At 43.6% G+C, this 23,707-nt stretch overlaps 1 protein-coding gene across 4 annotated transcripts in view; it reads left to right on the top strand.

Annotated features, from left to right (window-relative positions):
• PTPRE (protein tyrosine phosphatase receptor type E) overlaps positions 1-23,707 on the top strand; it is a 103,607-nt gene that overhangs the window by 38,340 nt on the left and 41,560 nt on the right. The window contains exon 1 of one of the 4 annotated variants that reach the window (XM_075757633.1): positions 16,336-16,355. The exons of 2 other annotated variants lie outside the window; for them this stretch is intronic. Coding sequence is in view for 1 of the 2 variants with exons in the window: in XM_075757630.1 (XP_075613745.1) it covers positions 17,668-17,723 (56 nt within the window). In the remaining variant the exon portion in view is untranslated. Of the gene's footprint in view, positions 1-16,335; positions 16,356-17,652; positions 17,724-23,707 lie in introns of those variants that run through there. One more of the 4 variants, XM_075757630.1, reaches the window with a different exon arrangement.

Genomic DNA, 23,707 nt, shown 5'->3' with positions numbered 1-23,707 from the left:
GCTGAGAAACTGAACTATGTAAGAAAATACCATATGATATTACATATGGCATTTTAATAACACCTATTTTACACAGCTTCTGCTTAGCCTAACTGGTAAATGTGAAATGTAAAATCTCAAAAGACATCTTACCATTTCTAATGGAAAGTCAGGTTTGCTTGGCAAGCTAGACCATGCTTGGGTTTTTTTCTTTTTTTCTTGTGTTTTGTTTTTTTTTTTTAAATTTCTTTTCCCTTTGAGCAGAGGTGTGTCCCTTCTGCAATGGGGGGACTATTACCCCATCAGTGTGGTTATTTGTTCATCAGCTCTTCCCAAGCTGGGACGCCGGGATGTGCCCATGAGCAACGGGGCTGTGCTGGGGCGACCTCCTTCCTTCTCTTTGTCCTTTAATCGTAGTTAGTGACAGCTCCTTCTGAAACACGGGTTCAGGTGGAGTTTAGGGGTCTTTTCCTGTTATTTATGGCTCCTGCATTTTAACTATTGATATGTGTTGATTGCAGAGGGGAGAAAGATGGGAGAGTAGCTGAGAGCCTGCAGCCAGCAAATGGAGAAGGCATAGGGCACTGGAGTGATATATGAAGACATGACCCTGCTTGGATTTCTGTGTGTTTATTATAAATGATGGCTTAGGTATTTTGATGGATAAATGTTGATTTTATTCTAGTTCGTAATGTTGGTGTGAGGAAATACGTGGGTCTTCCAATGCTGGTGCCCACCGGTCTGCATGGTTGACGTCTTGGGTTTATCTTCTGGCTTTATACAAACTACTGGTATGTTGTGGTTTGGATGCCTACATCCGTACGTTTTGAGGTACTTAAAGGCACTCCAAGTTGCCCAATGAAATTTTCCAGAGTATTGAGGCACCATATTTCATATCTAAGATACAGGATTTTTACCCTTCCACAGGTGCCTTTATACCCGCTTTGAATACCTGAGGTCGTATCTCACACGTATGATATTTAGAAGTAAATATGAACTGGTTTTAAATTATAGATATGGATACTGTGAATTTATCTGGGGGGGAAACCTACGTTTCTCATAGAAACATTAGACTTTGAGGGAACTTGCTGAAATATTTTTAGCCCTGTACATAATTTGGGAAGTACTGCTTCCACTGTGGTGTATAACAAAGAGTTTCCAAGATTTAGTATGAATTCAGGAAGATAACGAGCAATCATTACTCAGAAAAACATACTAACTTTTTTTCATAAGTGTAATCTTAGCATTAGGTTATTTTCAAGAAATATATTTCAGTCTATTAAATCTGCCTTTCCTAAGGTGGAGAACTCGGAGTTGGCAATTAAGACCTGACCTCGACCCCTTTCCTCCCATTATTAACGTTTGAAGCCTGTGATGATTTTCCTCTGTTTGTTTATACGTGGAGAAAAGTTGACAGTGGGATCGCTCAGCCCCATATGCCATTTCCTTCTTGAGAAAGTGGAATATTGGGAGGTTTTTTTCTGAATGTGTAGATAGGACGAGTATTGAATATACAGCATTTTGATCATTCAGACCTACTATTTTAAAAATTATCATTGCTGCTGTGATATTAAAACCAGGGATTAAGTTGCCTTCGTTGCAAAGTAAACAGTCACTTAAAAAAAATATCAGCAATTAAAGAATCTTTAAAAAAACAGAACTGGAAGTTCTCAGGTTTGACAAAACAGGAGTTTCACTGAATGGTACATAATTTGTGGATCTCATGCTTAGCCGCAGAGACTCGGCCGTGGGTATTACTTGGGCAAGTAATACCTAAGTAAATAAAACCTTTTCTTTTTTAATCAAAAGTCAATACTGTTGAACCCTGCCCAGCATTCCCACTTGCAGTCCAGTGTAGTTCCCTGTCATTAAGAGATGGAGAAGAGTCTCTGGCCACACTTCTAAAAGAAAGTTATTTAATGATTACTGTAATTGTAGGTTGTGCTGCATTTGAACAAGCCAGTCTCCAAGGACACTTTACAAGTGTGTCAGCCATAGATATTAGGCTTTGCTCGAGTGTTTGAAGTTACTTTTTTTTTTTTTTTCAAAGAACGGTTCCCAAGTTAACATCAAAACGGAACATTTTCAGATGATCTTGCACATTTCTGAGAATGCTCTGTGAATTTGCACTTGAGTCCTCAGAAGTATTCTAGATTATCACATTACTGATGAGACTATATAAAATAGATGTCTCAGCCCCAAAGAAGACTTAAAGATAATTTTAATGCTTTTGGCTTAAATTTCAAGGGCTTTGCTGGGTTTGCATGAAGAATTTCAATAAATATGTATTGGCTGTATTAGCTTAAGTGGTTAGAAAAAACACAGTGATGGGAATGGATCGTAATCCTTTGGTTAACAAGAATGGAATAGAAAAGTATTACAGGCTTACTGCTTCCATTGTCAGGAGCAAACACGTATTAGGCTGCTTTCCACAACGCGATGCAGCCTTTCCCCTGAGTCGAGGTGTGTGTTGCACATAGGGAATCCCTATTCTGGGGTGTATCTCAGTGCATTCCAGCAGATGCTTTCAAAAATTCTGCACAGCTGCCATTTTTCTGAAATTATTCACAATTAAAATAATATAATTAAGTAACTTAAGTGTGGTGCCAATGCAGATAATTTTTGCAGGGAATATTTACTCTCCAGTCTGACTTCAGCATGGGCTGCAGAGCTATTCTGCAATGCAAATGAATATTCAAGTGTTCGTTCGAACTACCTGCAGATAGCCACAGACGTTCCCCTTCCTTGGAAAGCAACAGATTGTCTGGAGAAAAGTTTTTGTCCTCGTTTAAAATGTGATCCTTTGGCTTTTCCCCAGCTTGCTTTGGTGCCTTGCTTTTCTCGTACATATGATGCCGCCTTATTACCGAGTAAAAATTGGCTTACTTTCAGATAAACAATAGATTTCATGTTGATTAAAAGGAATTAAAGATTATAGGCGTATAAAGACAAATAAAAATCCTGAAAATGTCTTAGAAATGAGCGTTCATACATTACAAAAGTATTCTTTGACAGTTACTTATATATACTCATTTTTTTGCAAGTAGTTTTCATTTTGATGAAGAAATGAGCTATAAAGCTGTACTTTCAGATTCATATGTGCATTTTAGAAATGACACGTGAGCATTCTCCGTTTTCAGGGGTCATAGCGAAGCCGAGTCAAGCACATTGCAGTTCCAAACACTGGTGCACTGGATTTTGCAGCTATTACGTTTCAGGGGCTGATTAATTTCTTTGGGATTAATTTTGTTTGTGTATTTGAAGTACTAATTCTTGCCTTTTGAGGCAATATCTTAGAATTATTGGAGAGAGAAATTTTGCTTGGAATCATCTATTTAGCTACCTCAAATGCCAAGAGAGCCAAACTGAAGATTTATCACTTATCACTGTAGTTACTGTTGAAGAAAAAAAAAAAATCTTAACACCAAGTGCCATAGATACGCGTTTAGGAGAAGGATCTAAGCTTTCTTTAGCAGGTCATTATGCGTATCGTAGTCTTGCTCAGTTTTCTGACCCAACAGGATATAAATATCCAGGAAGGAAAATAGAAGGTCAAGTGTAAACCTCTCACATCAAAGGAGGCCATCCAGCATCTTCCAACCTTCATTCTGCTAATCTCTGATGAGAAAAACATATTTGTTTCTTTCATAATGCAAACAAACCAAGCAAAAAAAAAAAAATGCCTCTGAATTTACTGGAGCTAGGAATAGTAAAAGGTGGGAGTTAGGAAATGGGTGGATTAAGGAGTCTCAGGGATGCAGGGGTCGTACAGCCCAAGGGCAAGAGCAGTGACTGACACTGAATCCTTATGCCACATTTGCTTGGAAAGGTTTTTTTAAACTATAGTTTTCGATACAGCTGTTAATGTAAACGAGAATGTGCCATGTTAAATGTGTTTTTTTGCTGCAGATAATACTTATGTATCCAAGGAAGCTCAAAATGTTATGACACTTGCATAATTATAACTGCAGTGGAAAGAGCTTATTTTCTAAATATAGTGATGATATTTAATTTATAATTCTCTCCTCTTCTTTGGGGCAAGAAAAGCTCACTCTCCTGCTCAAGTCTGAATTGGTGAATATGACTACTGTGTGTGTAGGCAGCAATAGAAGTAATTTGTAGACACGGAGGCTATCCATAAATTTTACGTACTGTTCTCCTGCCGTGTGGTTCTGAGGCTGGGCAGTGGAGCGGGGCGCACCCGTGCCCAGTTTGCAAACAGCACCCAACTGGAAGGGTGCCTGGTAGACCTGACGGCTGTGCTGCCGTCCTGAGGGACCCGGCCCCGCGGGAGACATGGGCCAGCTGAGCCCTGCTCCTGGGGAGGAATCCTGCCTGCAGGAAGGCAGCTGGGGGAACGCCACTGCATATGGAAATCCGCGTGAGGATCTAACTTTTGAAAGCTGCCCTTTGGTCGACTAACATTATGCGTACTTGGCTTTAGCCCTGTGTTGTGCTTTAGCATTTTAATCCCAGTTTTTAAACAGGAGCTCTTGCAAAAATAGCTGGCATTTCAAATTTGGCTGTGCATATGCAAATATTCATTGTGGCTTAATGACTTCACTCATTTTGAGTGAACTAGATTATTTTTTTTCCTAGTGATTTAAAACCTGCAAGCAGAACGCACACGTGCAGTACGCTGCTTCTGTGTTTCAGCTGGAAGTAAAAGCTGTGGGAAGGTCGGTTTAATAAGCTGTAAGGTCTGCTGTCGTACAGGGGAAACCTTCTGTGTCCCCCAGCCAGCTCCTTTTGTGGTCTCGACATCTCTTGGACTGACTGGTCCAGCAGTGCTGTAGGATGGCAGTTGTGCACAGGTGAATGTAAATGTGGAAATGTCTGCAAGCGCTATAGGTTGGCTTTGCTGGCGATGCTTGTGATTGCTCTTCCTGGCTTTCTGGTTAATAGATTCCTGCGTTTCAGACAACTCGCACCCTTTGGCACAATTTCGTCCTTTATGGGCGCATAACATAGTAGGCTGAAACACTCAATAGTCAAAAGTAAGAGATAACGTAGCAATCGTTTTGGAAGCAGGTCTAAAATAGATGAAGTATGCTTTTTTCCTGAATTTTCAGACAATATATGCCTTGTGAGGGTTGTGCAGTTATCTTGCATATTTATGAGCAGAGAAGTTTGCCCTTGCTAGAGCAGTGTACGGTGGGACTTCCGTAGCTGGGAGGTCTCTGGCACCTAATCAGATCTCACAAACTCAAAATTTGTGGCATAAATATGTTGTTTTAAGCAGCAGTGAGTAACATGGATTATTTTCCTTCAGGTTTTCCAGAGGCACCTTGCTACAGAAGTTGCAGTATTATTAGTTCACAATAAATACCACAATTGACCAGAAAACCTATTTCTGTATTGAAGGTTGCTATTTATATGTAGGTGGCATTGAAGAGAGAGAAATCCTGGTGTAATTATTTAGCGAAGCCATCAGAACAAAATAAGTAATATGACCTTGGTTGCCTGATCTAATGATACATTTTCTCAAAAGACGCAGCAGCTCCACCGCAGAGAGATTCCTGTTTTTTAGGTAAGTAGCACAGTTTTTGGAGAAGGCAGGGAAGCCACTGACCTAAATACATGTTTATCTGAGAACTATTGCATTACAGAGAGCTTTTTAAATAAAAAGTGATCTTAATCTTAGTCCTCTAAATCAGTGGGGGTTTGGAGATTTTCAAGGTTACAGGACCAAATAAATTTGCATGGATTTTTCTTATATTATTCTGTGTTTATTACACAGTTTCTTTAATAATCTTTCAATTTATCATTGTCTTGGATGTTCATATATTAGTAATGTGAACTTAGCGTGAAGGTATAGAGCAGATTTAAAGTGCCCCATGTTAGGCTGAATATTGTACTTAATTTTCATTAATTGTTTTGAATGGGTATTTCAGAGGAGATGACTTTCTGGCACTAACAGTTCAAATTTCTTCAAGGCTCAGAAGCACTAGGTAGCGAAACATTTTTCTCTACTCATGAGATGCTGTCAATAATTTTTATATACTATGAACCGTGATTTTTATTTTGTTCCTGATGTTCTCACATTTGTAAGTGGCATCTCTAATGCACTAAAGAGGCTGCAAACGTCCCCTCCTGTGTGTATTTTATTTTTCTTCCACTGGAACTTGCTTGCCGCTGCTGCCAGCCGCTCTCTCCGGTATGAGCTCCCGTCCGTACCCTGCCTTTCCCCGGAGGGTCCCGCGGCTGCCGGCTCCTGCTTTGGTGATGGGGGAGGCTGGCAAGGAGGGGGCAGAGCAGCGATGGGGGGTGTTTGCAAAGGCCTTGTTTTTTCCTGCAAAATTACAATACAAAGAAATTCGAATATCAGCTGGGGACTCTGTCATTGCCTGCTCCTTCCCTGAGCATGAAGAACCATTTGTCACGCAGGGCACGGCTGTAGGATGCTGTTAATAAAACATTCGTGAAGATGAAAATCAAATGAAATAATGATTTCGGCAAATTGTGCTGCCTGCGAAGACTTTTTCAGCCATCAAGGGCAAAGAGAGATATCTTGGAGGCAGAATAACTTTTTTTTTTTTCCTTAAGCACGAATTGAGTGGAAGGGAGCAGAGGAGTGTGTAAGGCAGAAACTTTGACTGTCACAAGGCATCCTGTCATCCTGCAGATGTGTGGAGAAGAGGTATACATTTGGGACAGAAGTTTTGTCATGTTACTTCAAGGAGGAAAAGGAAAACCGCTGCAGCCATCAGCCCGTATTTAAGGAAAGCTTTCTGTTGGCGTGCGTAAGAAATCACGAACTTGGGCTGCACTCTGTGGTGCAAACACTAAGTGCTGCTCACAGATACCAAGAGTCACAACCCTAATTTTTACAAATACAATAACAAGAGCACTACTATTAGTGCTATTATACTATACAGTATGTATTTTACTACTCGGCTCTGTTTCCAGTTAATTACTAAGTGGTTACGTTCTTGCAGGTCAGATACTGTTTTTTCACACAGGGGGAAAAAAAAAGTTTAATAATGTTCCAGTAATCAAATTTGTATTTTCACTCAGAAGAAAAAATTAGAAGCCATCCAGTGTTAGACAGAAGTAGTTACAGAAGAATAATTATCTGTGTGCTTCTTGATGCATAAAGGCTTCAGCCTTAAGCTTTCTGCCTGAAGTGCACAGCTTTGGGGCGGATTAATTATAGAAAGCAAATGGACTTTTCTGAGTTTGTCTGTATATTTTGAATTACGGTTGAGAATGTAAATAATTTTTCTAATTAACAGAGTTTAAGGTGTCTAGTATTCACTTAAGATACTCGATGTCCAGGTGCTCCTAATGGGCAGGGACATTATTACTCACCAACTTTCTGCATCTGGGAAAGCCCATAATTTTATCCTGGTTTTATTCTGAAAATAAATTCACTTTTTCCCCAACCTAGTCTTCGAACAGGATTGCTGTACCTCTGCTGAGAGCAGATGTGCAACACCAGCTTCCTCAGCGTAGAAGTTAAAGGATTTAGTTCAGCGCACCGATGGCAGATAGCTCAACAAGCTGTTGCTTCAGTGACTCCTTGGATTCGTGAAAAGAACTGGATGTCTGTCTTACCTCCGTATCGAATATAACTACAAAAATGTAGTGATTTTTTAATAGGAAAAAAGGCAAACTTACAGTGTTGTAGCAGTTTTTGACCAACGTTATATCAACTGTTAATCAGTCAAAGCAGCGGTGTACTTGGTGGCCACCGAAACAAACAACCAAACAAAAATTAGAAACCTTCAGTTCTGTTTTGAGCTATTTCCTGTATTAAAGTAACAAAAAATGCGTGAAACTGGAAGGATTATTTCTGAGAAAACCTTTGCTTCGCGAGGCTAGAGGCTCAGCGCAGCTGGGTACGTGGGTCGGCAGCAGGACGAGCAGGTTTGCAGGACGTGCTTCGGGAGGAGAAGGTCAAGGCTTGGAGGAGAGGGGGAGTCGAGACATAAGAACGAGTAACTCGGTGGGGCGATAGGAAACAGTGGCAGCTGTAATTTTTTCAGTTTTGTGGGTTTTGTTGGTATTTTTTTAAATCTCCTTTTGACGTTCTTTTAATGCATTTCTCAGACTGTTTCGCTTTCACTCCAAATACTGGACATTTTACCATTCTTATTTATGGCATTTCTATGTAGATTAGGTTTGTACGCAGTCCCAAAGTGGGGCCCAAACCCCAGGGAGATGGTTAACTGCCTTGTTGGGGTGGGGGGTATTCTGGTGGGGCGTTTTGGCTTTTAAAATTTGTTTTGGTTCCCCCCCTTCCCTCGTGAATTCTTGCTACTTGATGGGAGCATTTTCAAGCTGAGGTTCAATCCGGTTTCTCGTGGAAAGGGCACACTAGCCGGGGAAGTGAGCAGAGGCGCCTTGCACGAGAGATGCTCGTAGTGGTCGCCCCAGAGACACCCGCGCTGGCTGCGGTGGCGTTTGTGGAGACGTGTCTACACTGCCAGCTATAATTTGAAGGGTTGACAAATTGTCTTTTATAGCTCATCAGGAGCCTGGCTTTGCGATATGAATGTCATTGCCTCGAGGAACTAACATGAATCCATCAATTTGTAGGGCTGTAAAAGCGAGGTGGTGATGATGGATGGGAGGTGAGTTAGGCACACGGAAAGGACATCTCCAGCGGTGTAGCTGTCGCTAGTTCGGGCAGCTCTATGTCTGCTATCGGTGTAAGCATCAGAGATCATCGTCTTCCTTGGTACGTTTTACCCCAGCTCTCTCTATCTTTGATTTTAGAATCATTTCTCTGAAATGGTGTTCACCTGCCGTGTAAGTTAAAGGTGGTATCTAGCGTCATTTTTAAATGTATACTAATTTACAGCTCAACTTCTAAGCTTAACTGTGCAAGTAGTGGTGCTAAGAAAAACTTGTTCAAAGCTTTATCCTGTTTTCTAAGCTTAATGTAAAGAATTTTTTTTTTTTTTAAAGCTTACCATATATATCATGCAGCTTATACTAAAGAATGCCTGTGTCCTTTAGTAATCAGTGAGTGTAGGGAAGACGATATACAACAGTCCACGATGTTTCTAGACTCAAAATCTCACCCGTTATTTTCTTATCAGTACCTCACCTCCTCCAAGCTATTTCTTGGTCTCATTGCAAGCAGACTTTGCTAACAGGATGCCTGTTCGTTAATTGAAGAGTATTTTAAAGCCAATTAGGTAACACAACAAAACAATTGGCATGTTTAATTCCAGTGCACTGGGGGTATATTGTAATCTGTGGGAAAAGGGAGGATGATTTAGGTCGTTGTTTGAATACAGCCCAGGTTGGTCACCTGCTAAGTCGGGCTTGTAAACCCAACTCATACCAAGTGAGATACTCCGCCGAGTGAAGACTTCTCTTCAAAGGTAACGCAAGTTATACGACAGGGCGTGGAGAAGGAGACCAAGGTGGGGCACGTGTATTTTGGGTGAAACGCCTCGGTATGCCAGGAGTGGAGTTAGGACACGCAAGGGAGGCTTTGAGGGCCAGGAGGTGCAAAAGTGAGTGCTGTTTGCTTCCTCCCCGGGTGAAGCTTCAGGAGGAATCTCCGTACATTGACACTGAGGGGAGGCTGGTTTTCCTTTCCTAGTGCCATTTATTTACACGTAGTAAAAGTCACGCTATAATCCTGGGTCAGCCAGAGGAAAGGAAAGATGTTTTTCCCTGGCGACAAAGGCATTGGATCTCTCTACTTTAGGTGTTACAACAAATATCCAGGTTTGGGGTTTTCTTGGCGGTCATTCTTTTCTTTGAAGCCATTAATAGACTTTTTTTAAAGGTATAATACTACATTAAAAAGCAGAATTTTGACTCTTGACTCCTGGAGATGAGTCATGTTAATATAAGCAGCTGCAGGCTATGTGCTGCCCTTCAGAGATATTGAAGTACTTTTTTTATTAGACTCTCTTCTTTTTTTGTCTTAATGGATTTTATCTTTTATTTCCTTTTAAACCACAGTTGACTGATTTGTATCCAATAATCTGAACTTGGAAAATATTCTCTGGGCTCCCACTTAACTGAATTTTTTTTAAAAGTACGTGGCCACCATTAATGATTTTGAATAGTATGCAGATGTTTTAAATGGAAGTGTAAACATTTTAAACATTTAAATGGATTCTTCCTGCACTATCCCCTCCCTCATTTTTCTCATCCTATGAAAAAGGTTAATTTTTGGCAGAGTGCTGGAGGGGAGCGGCTCCCCGGGCTCCGAGTATCACACGTGTCTTTCCAAAGGGATGACAGTATTTTGGTCTTCTATTTTAATATGTCCGAATAAATTCCCATTTCCCTAAATCCAGGACAAGCTTAAAGTTCGAGAAGGCTTCAGACTTTGAAAGATGTTCCAAGGACTTAGCTCAGCCCAGTGCTGATTTATTGGGTTTTCTCGTATTTTACCAGTCCAATGGTGACCTGAGCTGCGATGATGGAAAACTCACTGCGTTCCTGCAGAGGCGGTTTCGGGGGTGAGTTGCCCTCAGTGCCTAGCATCAGTGTTCTGCCGTCAGAGGTGGAGGAGGACGGGGAGGAAGTAGGAGTTCTTGCTGCATTTAACCTCCCCCGACTGCTGCAGAGCACAGGGTGTCAGAGAGCTTCTTACTAATGTAATTTTTCTATCTGGAGGCTTTTCCGGCCTGCATCAGCGTTTTCCTCTTGGGGTTGACTTTTTTTTTTTTCTAGTGGTTTCTTTTTTATGATACAAGTTCTTGTTTCAGGCTTGAGCAAAGATAAATCTTCTCCCCCTGCCAAGAAACCTTAATCCTCTGTTACGCCATGAAAAGTTGCAGATAGCTTATTCAGGAGGGATTTTATTTTCTCGATGCAGAACAGCATGTGTTAACGCTTTCAGCGCCGTTCGTGGCGATGCTGAAGCTGTGCCCGGGGCGGCCATCTGCCCTCCCGCAGCGACTGGCGGGGGTGTGGGGGGGAGTCCCGGGGATGCAGGCACTCAGCATCCTGGGGATGCTGCCTGTGGTTGCTGTGGGCAGGCTTAAGTGCCTGCATCCCCAGGACTCAACGCGAGCTCCAAGAGCTGTCTGTACTAACCACGCTGCAGGCTTGGATTTCACATTTCTAATAACTCAGAAGCTTTCTAGTTTAATTTTAATAGGAAATGCAATTTCTATTTATTTCTTGAGACTCTAGGCTGTAAAGAACTTTACTATCCCTAGAAATTTGCATTGGTAACGATCTTTTTTAGAGATAAATGGCTTATTAGCAAGCCTGGAACTTAATAATGGATGAGAAAATCAGATGCATTTCATGTCCCAAAGCCTTCTTTCAAATTAAAGCTGCTGCTGTTGGTACCATAAATTTAGTTATGTAAAGTAAATATATCTACTGACTTACTGAATGTCGCAGGAAAAGAGAAATACCGAACACAGATGACAGATGCCACAATATATATGTGATGCAGGCCCAGCTATTGCTTTAGTTCTTAGTGCAGGGGAGCTGGAAGAGCGAAGAGCTGCCGTCTGTCCCCAACACCGCGACATCTTTCAAATAAATAATTGGAGTATCAAGTTTTTGATGAATGCTCAGCAAGCCACTAAATATAAAAGCAGATGTTACCCTTGAATCTCTGTGCATGTTTCTGCGCTATGTTATTACGATATGACTCCAGTCACCAAACAGGTGTTACATGAAATTATCTGGGGTATAAGTTCAACATCTGGCATAGCTTGCTTCATTAGTTTGGTAATTGTTTCTTACGCATTTAATTTGCCACGTAGCCTGGCTGGTCAATGGGAATTGCTTTGGATTGGAAGCTGCAGGTTTTCACAAGTAACATCCAGTCATCTATTTAGCTCTCCTTCGGTTCGGTAGCTGTTTCACTGTGACTGCTGTCAGTCTCAGGAGCACGTTAGATTCTGTGAAGGATAAATATTATGGGGTAACTTTCACTAGTTGAAGTTTTAGAGCTGCTTTGTCAAAAATTGGAGAGAGAGATATATACACACATATATTTCATAAGTGGAAGCTGCAGAGGAAAAAAGGTTACAGAGAGTGTGGATTTTTGCCTGTGTAAACTGCAGCGTGTGCTGGTTTGAAGCGGACGCTTTCTGCGAGCCCTTGGGATGTACGAAGTGAGCGTGGTCCTCTGCTCGCCCCGTGTGATGAGTGGCTTAGTTTGAAGATCAAGAACTCCTGTTGGTTTAGCTTCAAAAATAATCCCCAAAGTGACATTTATCATGTCGCGCTCTTGTATTTTGAGAGGTTCTGGTTCGTGCTGTTGTCAATGTTTGGATACAGCTGGCTCAGCGTGAGGAAGCTGTATCCAAACACCCCCATGGAGGGGTGTTTTCCTGGGGCTGTTTGGGTTCCCGGCCGTGGGGAATGCCCGTGGCTCGGTGGCAGTCGCTCTCGCCTGGCTGGCAGTGCGGGCTGTGGGTGGTGCATCCTTGCTGCTGACATGGGGGTCCACATTGGCCAGGTCAGAGATGCGGGCATAGGTCATAACAGGAGTTGAGAAGAGAGTTGAGCATGGTTACAGAAAATACTCTGCTTAAAGAAAGGAGAGGAGAGCCTGGGGTGAGGTTCTTGGTTTAGGCATTTTTTCAGCTTGAAGAGCAGGGACCTGTCTGTCTGTCTGTCTGTCTGTAGGACATCAGCAGGGTCCAGAGCTGCGCAAGCTCTGCCAAGGAGGCGGCAAAGAAGCAGTCCTTGTCAGCAGACGGAGGCGTGGAAACCCACTTGCAGAGTGTGTGTCACCTGCAGGCATGGCCAAGCCACCCTGGCCAGGCTGGGTCAGGTACCGCTCCCCGTGTGAGATGCCCTGCCTTGTATTTACCGCTGCTGCTCTGCAGTCCCTTGCCTGTGAGACCTCCGTTCCACTGGCTCAGCCGTTGGTTGGGCTCTGCTTGTGAGTTTGATCATTAATCTGGTTCAGATTTAAGAAAAAAAAAAGCTTTCCTTCTTTCTCCCCCTCGTTTTAACCTGATCGGTTGGCAGTATGATGTATGGTTGTGTTGGCGTAAGTAGGAACAAGTGGGGTGGTAAGAAGACAAAAGGTATAAGAATATGTAAAGCTTTGTGCTATCAAACCCTTTGTATTTTAGAGCAGGAGTCAGAGGCTGATGCAGTCCCTTTGGCATTGCCTCCGAGCTGTGCCTGTGTGTGCTGGGAGGAGGTGGTTTCATAGAATCGTGGAATCACAGACTGGTTTGGGATGGAAGGGACCTTAAAGCTCACCTAGTCCAAGCCCCTGCCCTGGGCAAGGACATCAACAGCTAGCTCAGGTTGCTCAGAGCCCCGTCCAACCTGACCTCGAGTGTTTCCAGGGATGGGGCATCTACCACCTCTCTGGGCACAGGAGAGTTAGGGAAGCAGAAGGATGAAGAGTCAGCTAATACAGCTAATGCGTTATGGCCAAGACTGATGACGGTACCGAAAGCAGCGTCTGAGTGTCCCATGTCTGGACACACTGTGAAATCCACCTTTTAACTTGGGAGCTTGAGCGTTGCTTTCGCTGCAGGGACATGGTTTGGGTTTGAATTTCTGCAGTGCAAAGCCGCGCTAGATGTTGGAAACCTTACGGGTACATCCAAACCCTGCTGGGCTGAGCAGCTTTAAGCCGTAACACTGCTACCAGTGTTACACCTTCTTGATGTGTTATGAATGAATTCTCAAGCATCCAGATGTCATTTTCTCCTTTTCCTGCTTTGTCTGAATATGTAGACAGAGCACACACTTGTGCTTTTGTTTTTCCAATCCTCCCCTCCAAAATGAAATACTTTGCTGCTGAAACAAGCAATTAATCTGGCCATTGTGCGGCATATAATTCTTCTGTATGTATTTTCCATCGTATATAATTAGCTTTCATTTTCAAGAAGCAATTTTAAATATTCATATAGATCTATTACAAGGGAGCATCTGTATGATGATATGTTTTCTGCAACTGAAGAATAAAAGGACCACTGGGACGGAACAAAAGGCAACTTCTCAAGTTAATTGTAAGATTTTATTGGTGTTTCACTCCGCTGCTCGAGGGTTTCTCCTGCGAATCAATTGCAGACTGCCTAATTTATGTATGAGCCTTGGTTGAAAGGCGTCGCAGATTGATCTGCTGACAGCGCACGGGGAAAGGTGACCCTAATTTGTGACTTCAGTCTCCAGCACAGGCCTGTTGGGAGAGGGGGATGCTGGAAACTTGCAAAAATGTAAATGCAAATTTTTGTGTTTGTTTGAAAGGTTTTCCATATGTATTCGGTAAAACTTAATTAATTCGGGGTTTGGGTAGCAATTGTTTAGAAGATATTAATGAGATTTTAAAACCAGTCAAGGTGTTTTTCCTGAAATGTTTGTTCCTGTAAGATTTTATAACAAAGTCCTGGAAGTTTTTTGTTGGCCAGTGTTGAATTGTTTATCAGTGCCCTGAAAATACTAGTCCAGTGAGTCTCTTTTCCTTCTCCATGTTTCTGTGTTAATGAACTCACTCCTTTAGTGAGCTCACAGGTAAAATAGTAAGTAATTCAAAATAGAGCCTTGCTGCAGAGATCTTTATTTATCTAAAATTAGACCAGGAAGGATGGACAATGAATATTTATGCAGCAAGAGATGCATTTGGATATGAAATAGGAATGTAAAATGGCTGTGGCATAGACCTAATGGGAGACAACATGTACTTTTGAAATAATCCAATGTTTTTTCTTTCATTTTCACCATAATGATGTTCTGTGCTTTAATCTCAACACAATCTTTCACAGCTCAATGCTCCGCTTGGGTGTTGGGCAACTCTTAACGCTGGGGCTGGTGTGAGCATCCCCCAGGGACCGCAGCTGCTGTGGGGCTGGCACGTGGGTGTGCAGACCTGGCACCCGTGGTCAGGAGTCACAGCGGCCCTGCGAGGTGGGCCACCACCAACCCAGGAGTCACAACCACTTCCTCTCTGCGTCCTGCTCCAGGCACGGCGGCCGTGGCCAGAGCGTGGGCTTCCTGCTGACTCAGCACCGACATCCTGCCCTCGCTGCCCGTGCCACCGCTGCCCCTCTCCGTAACCGTGAGTTAGAGCTCGTCCTCGAGACAGATTTGCCCGGGCTTTTCACTTTAAAGTTGTAACTCATTATCTGGATGTAATTTCTTCTGCGCTGAGTATCTGCCTCTAAACTTTAAAGTGTCTTTTAGGAGCGTCTGATCTGGGATTTCTAGACAGAAAAGAGATTGACGGGCAAGTTGGGGTTAGCAGTGATAGCCCAGGCAATTCATAAACCTCCTCTGCCAAAAATTAGATGAGGCTTTTTCTCCCACACTGTCTTTGAATAGACTGGCTCCTCTTTGTACGCTGCAGAAGCTGGGGTGATTCAAATGTTCGTCAAAACGCTGCTGATATGCGCTCCTGCGCAGGGGAACGGGGGGCGGGGGGGCTGGCTCCTCGCTGATTATAAGCTTTTCTATATATAAAATTGTGTGACTGGCTCATGGTACCGCTAATGCGATTATGAAAGGTTCTATTAACTGTTTCGTAAATTCAGCAGTAGTTAGAGCAGGTATCGCTTGCTTTCCGTGAGTCGTTTCGCTAATGACGAAGAGTGAGGCGTAGCTCTAAATTTTCGTGCACGCAGCCCTGCCTTGCAGGAACCGCTGCCACAACTGGGCATGTCAGCGAAAAGGAAATGGTGAAAGTGGTCATAAAAAAAGGGAATAAGTTCAAGCCCAACTCACGATAGAAGTAACAGAACTGCAATTAACTGAAAATAGTTTGTTCTTCCTGTGAAAATGTCTTACAATGGAGACTCGCGTTAGAGAATTACCTGACGAGTCTCCAGAAATATTGCAATTTAAATACTGCAGACAACAAATTCAGCTCTTTCTTTAGCTTGAGAATTATCCTTTAGCTCAAGAAATACTCCTACAGCAGTTTTTGGGCTTTGCACGGAAACGGTTGGGGGAGAATCACGTCTGTGTATGGGGTCACCTGCAGCAGCTGGCGTGTGACGCTGAGCACGGACGGCGGGTAAGATGAGGTCATCAGAGTGGTGACACCGGGACACGTACAGGTGGAGCGATGGTGGCATCGAGCTCCAGGATTTGCTGTTCTGGTTCCCTGTTCCTGCCTCTTCCGCTCCGGCTGAAGGTGTCGTGCGGTGGGATTTGGGCTCGGACCAGGCATTGCGGGGGCAGGCTCTTGCTGCAGCAAGGAGCTCTCTCCCCAGACCTGCAGTTTGGTGTTTGGGGCAGGACCGTGCAGGACTGCAGTTGACACGCAAGGGAGAGCCTCTCTCCCTGGGACCAAAAAGAGAAGAATCAACTTCTCCTGAATTTTCTGGTTTCTGAAAAGACTTCTGGTTTTGCGCAGTTGATGTCATTGTGCTCCTTTTCAGCTGTACCTTCACGAGATGACTGCGAGTGGTTGGGCTTAAGTATTGCTGAAAGAAATGGTCCTTCAGGGGCTGCCTGTGTGAACGCTGAAGGTAGGTGAAAGAACGTATGGAGGAGCGGTGGCTTAGCTCTCCTCCCCGGCAGAGGATGCTCCGCACGTCAGGCTCCTGCCCTGCCTGGGGACGAGCAGGGAAGAGGTGACCAAAGCCACCAGGCACCAGTGCCACGCAGTGACACCGGTACGGGGATGGGAACTCGGGCTGCGACAAGGGAAGGACCAGTTCGCATTCGGATGAAGCTGGGTATTTTCGGCCTAGGGGGGCTGTGTGAAATCCTCAGCTGAGAACAGGCTGGAGCCATCTCCAGGTTTGTGTTTGGGAGCTTGCAGGAGGCCAGGAGATGTTGTGTGAGCGGGCAGAGGGCGTTACGTGAGTCCGCTTTGGGAAGGAGACGAGGAGGGGCTGGAGGTTTCGCAGACTCATCAGCATAACTCTGTTTCCAGGAAAAATACCAGAACTATTAAATGTCAGTAACTGCTTGGAAACTGTTGGAAAGGTGTGTAGGGAGTGACGTGTCCTGTCAAATCAGGCTGTTTCCCGTGACAGCGTAACATTCTTGTGGATTTCAGCAGAACCTGTAGAAGTTTTAGTGGGGTTTTGCCCCTGTCTCAAAGAGACAATGCCTTCTCAGAAGCACGTTAGGAAAAGATGGTTGTGATGAAACCGATGCTTTCAGAGCAGCTATTAACTGGAAAAACTCTACCCTGAGGAGTGCAGGTGTGTGGCCTTCACCGTAGCTGGATGTTGTTATGTATTGTGTCTTGTTAATGGCTTGGCTTGCATGGGAGGTATTGTGCTAATGGCATTCAAAGCAATCCTGACTAATTAGGGAAGCATTGTGGAGAGGACGGCATGCAGGTGCAAAGCGGTTGCAAAGTCTGAAGCAGGAGATGTCAGCTGCACCGCGCGAGTTGCTGAAGTCGTTTGCCTCCGTAGGAGAACTTGGGAAACACCCGTCTGATCCTTCCCATGTCACGACGCGTAAAATATATGAACCCATGAGACAGCGAACGGATCGTTCCCCTGCGTTTTGGGCTGATGAGGCCCTACCCAGAGCATCAGGACTTTGGGAAGGATCTGGGGCTGAGAGAGTCCGGAAGGGAGTAATGCGCATTACTGGGGTATGGAAGTGGTCTGTTTGGAGAGGCTGAAAGAGTTGCTGCTCCTAACGAGGGTACGGAATCGACGATCGAAGGGAGATGCCTGTTGTCTTCAAGCGTAGGAAGCTCAAATGGGAATAGTTGGTAATCCATCTCTCTGGGTGGGGGGAGAAGGAGCCGTGGGGTGACTCCACGCAGGGAAAATAAAAAAGAAAAGGCGAAGGAGTGGAATACAGAGCTGAGGGATGCTGAAGAAGTGGAGATTGGGATGCACACCTCAGGCTCGTGTGTCAGGGACGGGGTAGGTACAGATGGTTCAGCCTCTGGTGAGGGAACGGCCTCGAGGACCTCTTGCAAAGGAAGCCCTTTGTGCTCCGCTATATTATTGAGCACTTTACAGCTGTATTGGTTGTATTTAGAATTAATCCCCTTGCAGTTGTGTAAACATGTAAATAAAACGTGACTCAATTAGTTACACTGACATCATGGGACTTTACACTTGGCTTTAGATAGGCGTTATTTTAACTTCCTCCTTAATAATTAAAGCCTCAGTTCATGGCATAACAGGTATGAATCTTTTAAAAATACATTATTAGGGGACTTTTTTAGCTAACATACATAGATATTTGTGGGTTTTTTTCTTGTTTCAGGGGTTTTTTTAATAGCAGAAGGAACTGCAAGAATTTTGTTTAAATTTTCAAGAATATTTACACACTTTTCTGTACATCAGGTGAGAAAGTTGTGAAAGAGTGTCCTCGGTGCCTCGGCTGCGGGACTGTAGCTCCTGGTTATAGCAGTCTGGGCTTGACCGACAGACACCCATAATGGTACTCATAGCTTCCGAAAACAAGGCTGCACCTCCAAATGGGGCTAGTCACTGCATCAGCAGGTGGAGGGCTGTTTTATAAATTACGACTTGCTTGCTGGCTTCATCCTGATTCATTATATTTCATTTATTCTGGTTAGTGTGGACTGGCTTACCCTAGCTCAGTTTCAATCAATGTTGGTCTCGGTGCTTGGCAGTGGAGGTGGGTTATGACTCCTTCCGAAATGCACCTGCAGAGACTGTTCTTTCCTGCAAAAGCTGGTCGGACAGCTGCAAAAAACAGTAAAAGTTCTTTAAAAAATGTTTGAGAGTAAGCATACATCTGTGAGAGAGAGAGAATGTATTAATCATCGTAACCTTTTTTTTATTGAAGCATGGAAATACCGTTTTGAATTTGAAAATCATTTTCATCTCTCTCTCTCTGAAGTTGTAGTTCCTTCTCTTTTTTGTGTGCTCTGTTCCTAATTCTTAGTTTTTATGATATGAAAGCTGACTTTGCCAAGTCTGACCTATGTCATTTTAGATACGATGTCCCAAAATCTTCACAGCCTTCGTATTGAGAGCCACTCGGCACGGCATGGAAAAGAAATCTCTGTTTTGTTTTTTTTTTTTTTTCTTTTTCTTCATTTCTGGAACTATGGGGCTGCAGATAAGCCATATATGTAATACATGAGTGGGTTGTGCATAGTTTTCCAAAATGAAGGCTGCAGTCAAAGTTCATTATGTTCCTGGTTTTAAACACATCTAAACCAATCCTCTAAGACAATTTAGCACATAGCGTATCTTCATAACTGCTTTGAATCTGACCCTGGTGAGCAATAGCACCAGGAAACCCAAGCAAACAGAAGAAAACAGATCACGGTCGTAGTCAACGCTGCTGCCTCCTGGTCCTGGGTGCGTTTATAGAATCCGATTGATTGAAAAATTCCTCACCGTTTTTAACGTGGCGAATGTCACTTTGTCACGGCGGCGTGTCAACCCCACTGTCAATGCTGTCACTTAATCCTTTTCAGAGCAGACCTGCTAATGCAGTGTTTAATCTGCTGGTGACAACCTGTGATTTATATTCACCGGAGATCTCAGCAGCGCTAATTGAAATGGATTTGAACTAGTGTTAGCCATGGTAGACTGGGTTTTGAGACTTGCTCGTGATACTGAGAAAGACAGGACCAGTTAGACCAGGTCAGCAGAATTTAAAAATTACTATTGCAAAAGTGGTAATTTTTGTCTGTAGTAAGGGTATGTCTCTATAAACGTAACTTTTTTTGAGCAGATAACGTATTTTCTCTATAAATCCTTGTTAAGCTGTATGTAGTCTGTGAATGCGTGTGCCGTGCAGATTGCCAGTGTGCTTTCCTGAAAAACTGGCCTCCGGCAGATCAGAAATTGTCATTTTTCAACATGCTGTAACTTTCTGTCACACACATACTCTGTGCTGCGTATGCTGACCTCTTCCATGAAAATGAAAGCGAATGTAATAATTTCTCTACCTGAATTAGAGACGAAGTGACTAAGCAAGTAAGACAGTCTATCAAGCTTGATTATTCTAAATGGAAATTAATTTTATCCAGTTTAATTGGTACTTTGCCTCACTCAATCTCTGACGTGTAAGTGATTATTCTAATTTGTATTTTACTTAATCTAATTATTTCCGTCTCCTTTAAATGATCTTTATTGCAGGTATTTGTATAGAATACATGAGGAATTGTTATTGTCAGATATAATTTTGTGAGCAGTTATATTAAATTATACATGAATTGAAATATTAGATATTTATCCCTTAAATGCTCTTGCTGTTCCTGAAGAGGTCAGAAGCAAACCTTGTATTTATATGTACAAAACAAACCCAACAGTGAGTGTGTTGTGGACAGTCCCATAAAAAATTATGTTTTTATGATGAAATTTAACTTTTCGTCACGGGGTGTTTTCTAACTTGCCTCTGAGGAATGGCTGTGCAGCAGACCGCGCGGCTGAATTTTGAGGAAGGTTTCCCAAGCAGAGAGGTCCCTGCCCGAGTTTCTTGCTGCTTGCTGGGCTGTGCTGAACACACGTGCAAACATCTCAACAAACATCTCCAGTCCTTTTCTTTTGTTCCTCTGGATTTCAGGACATCCTAAGGCTCTAAGCCAGAATTACAGGGATTCAAAGAACGAAAAGGGAAAGATACCCGATATATTCATTTTTTTCTGAAGCTGCTAAATTTTAAAGCGGGTCAAAACATGTAACTACCGAACTTCTGGGAATTTGATTTGGAGTTTAAGGTATAACTCCACGTAACTAGCTGCTGTGGAATGGTTACCCCAAAGGCGAGGGACACCAAAGAGCTGTTTCCAGCTGATGCCCCACGGAGTGGTGGGACGCGCTCGCCAGCGGAGCTGAGCGCAGGAGCCTGAGGTCCTGCTGCTCCCCAGGCTTTGGTGGGGACGGTGGCCCAGAGCCTGGCCTTTCGGTCTCGGGGGCGTGCCGGGACTCGGCGCTACCCTCCGCTGTTCATTGAGTTATCTTGAAGCCACAGGTCTTAAGTTCATCCTCATGCAAGCGCCCGCTTTCCACCCGTTCCTTTGGACTGGAAAGGAACACTTCTTTTTCTAGTTACTTTGTAAAAACCTAGTCAAAATGAATAATTTTCTTTGAAGTGCTACGGTAACGCTTTCTTCCCCGCCTTACGACGTAACTGTGCAATGAAGTCACGCAAGAGCTATTCCAGTTAAACTATAACTTGGCGCTGCCTGGCGTGCTGAGTTGCGTCGGTAGAGACGCCGGGGCAATGCCGGAGCGTCGGGAAAGAGAACGTAACTGCGGTCAGCCCCGATGCGAGATGAGAGCTGCCCCCGGTGCGCGGGGTTCCCGGCCGGGGGGGCTGCCGCTGAGCCGGCTCACCTGCTTCAGGTAGGGCAACCCCCCCAAGCCAGCCGGAGAGAAGAGACGCGGGGCTTCAGGCTCTTCAGTGGGACCAACTCTGTTTGGGGGTTTATGGGTGAAAAGCGGAGCAAAAGAAGAGAAAAGATAGAGGAAGGAGAGAGGGTGGCTTTCCCCCTTTCACTTTTTTGATTTTTTTTCTTTTCCTTTTTTTAAGCTATCAAGCTTGCTCTTGGTGTGGCCAACACCCCAGGTGCCAACACATTTGTCAACCTACAGTGGCAATGCTTTCATGTCTCTCATTTTTAATTATATTTTCTGAATGGATGGTGTTTATCCTTTAGAATACTACTTTTTTAGCACTAAAAATCTGGGTCATGACTTGTGCTGTGTGATCCTAAAGCCTGGGGGCGGGGGGGAGGACGGACGACCAAAACCCAACAGTCTGTCCACCATCCTCTGTATTAGACGGGATGTTTTACCGGTTTATTCGTGCTTTAGGAGGATGCAGAGAATGGGTATCTATTTAACCTGCTCTGACGTAGCTTGTGCATCGGGCTCCTTAAAAAAAGTCACACAGCTGTAGCAATGCCACGCAGCACGACAAAGGTTTTATTAACGTCTTTTCTTAAACCCCAGTTTTTATTCTTAAGCTATCAGGTCGGATGAGGCTTCAGTTCTGCAGCGAAAATAGAGATTAAACATCTGAACTAATCCAGTAATCCCTGAAAACAATGCTGTTTCCTCACGTTTTGGGGAGCTGGGCCATCCTCGTGCCCTGCGAGAAGCGGTTGAGTTAGCCGTGCGGCTTTACAGGGATTTTTTTTTTTTTTTTTTTTTTTGTCATGGTATCAAGTTCTCTGTTGGACATAGAAGCATTTATCTATAACAATGCAGACTTTTAAAACTGCAATTGTAACAGGAGTCTCTGGCACCGTTTTAAGGCTCCAGATAATCCGAAATAGCTAAGAATCCTTCACTACAAAAAAATTACTGGTCGGTGGAGTTAAAGCTTAAGTGCCGAGCCATTTACCCACGCATATCCGGGAAATAAAGGCTGGAGGTAGTAGGATATAAGAAGATAAAAATGCATTGTATCCCCATACGGTTATGAAAGCAGTTCCTATTTCTTTTTCCAGGCGGGGCAGCAGTTGCCTTACAGCAACGCCGTGTAGTAACAACAGTGTATGTCTGCCCGGATCTTTTCCTTTCTGATATTATCAACAAGAAGCCTCTTTTGTCGTACCCGGTTGTCCTTTCTTGTGCAGCAGTGCTTTTCTGCCTGCCTGCTCTCTCTGGAGAGTTGCTGCTGTTATTTTTACCTTTTTTTTTTTTTTTTTTCTTTTTTTTAAGCAGACTGTACCATGACATTGTACCTTCCTGAGGATGGAAAATGCTGCTGTGTCTACAGCAGCGGGGATTTTTGTTTCAAAAAATTATTATAGTCGAGGTCCTGTATGTGACACATACACATATGCAGTAAAGCTTACGGTGTTTTTCTGTGTTATTGCCACTTGCCTGCCCATCCACCCCAGTCCGAAGAGAAGTACTTACTACTTAGTCGTACGTGGTGCTCGGTCGTACGAAGCTCAGTCTCTTGCACCTGCCTCCGTGCTGTGGCAAGGTGCCAAAATTTGCTATAAATTTTAATCCTTCTTTCTTTGGCAAGCAGAAATGCAAAGTGCTTAATCATGGCTTCGGACAGAAATGAGATCCCAGAATTTGCATGATCTTTGTAGATGTGTTTATTTCTGATTAAATTGTGGAGCGCTGACTGTATACTCAAGTTATACTTTATCACTTCCAACAGAACAGATACAAGATGTCTGGCGTGTTTTTGTATCTGTAAAACCTTCTTAACAGTAATTTTGTGAGAAACCTTAATGTTCCTTACACTTTCCAGTCTTTTGGAGACCTGCCTGCAACTTCAATTTTATTTATTTAATTAATTAATTAATTAATTTTTTTAAAAGAGCTGGATGCATTTTAACAGTGAGCTGGTGAACTCAAGGCTGCGCTGCAAAACCGCTGAGCGGAGCAGTAACTGCCAGAGCTGGTCGGCGAGAGGCCGCTGGAGTTACGCAGCCTTTGCCGAGGGTGTAAAGTCGGTGAAGTGCAGCATTTGGATCCTGGTTCCTGGCAGCGTCAGCCCTTTTTTCGTATGGATTCCACTTGTATTCTGGCTTTATTCCAGGCCTCCAAATCCTCTTCCTTCCTTTCCCCTCCCTTCGGTTTAGGTGAGGTGTTGCTGCGTGGGTTGAGCTTCCAGCACAGTGCTCTAACGTGTAGACGTGGGACGTAGGGATGCGCGAGGGTAACCGTTGGACTTGGTGATCTTATAGGTCTTTCCAACCCAAACGATTCTGAATTTATTGCTTTATAATTCTAACTTGCTAAATTCTGGAAGGTTCTGTATGATGCTAAATACAATGTAGCCTTACCTGGGTTTTATAATATGGATTGCTTCCAAAGTTACACCAAATTCCACTCGGGGTGTTTGTTTTGCCGAACACAAAAATTCACAGTGACTTGCAGTTTTTTATGGCAGGTGATTGTCAGAAATTTGTGGTGTTGTTTTGTTTGGTTGGTTTTTTTAAATA

This window comes from Balearica regulorum, chromosome 7 (assembly GCF_011004875.1).
Source record: "Balearica regulorum gibbericeps isolate bBalReg1 chromosome 7, bBalReg1.pri, whole genome shotgun sequence".
NCBI classification, from domain to species: domain Eukaryota; kingdom Metazoa; phylum Chordata; class Aves; order Gruiformes; family Gruidae; genus Balearica; species Balearica regulorum.
Note: the sequence above shows the minus strand (reverse complement) of the source record. Positions and strands in the feature narration are given on the sequence as shown.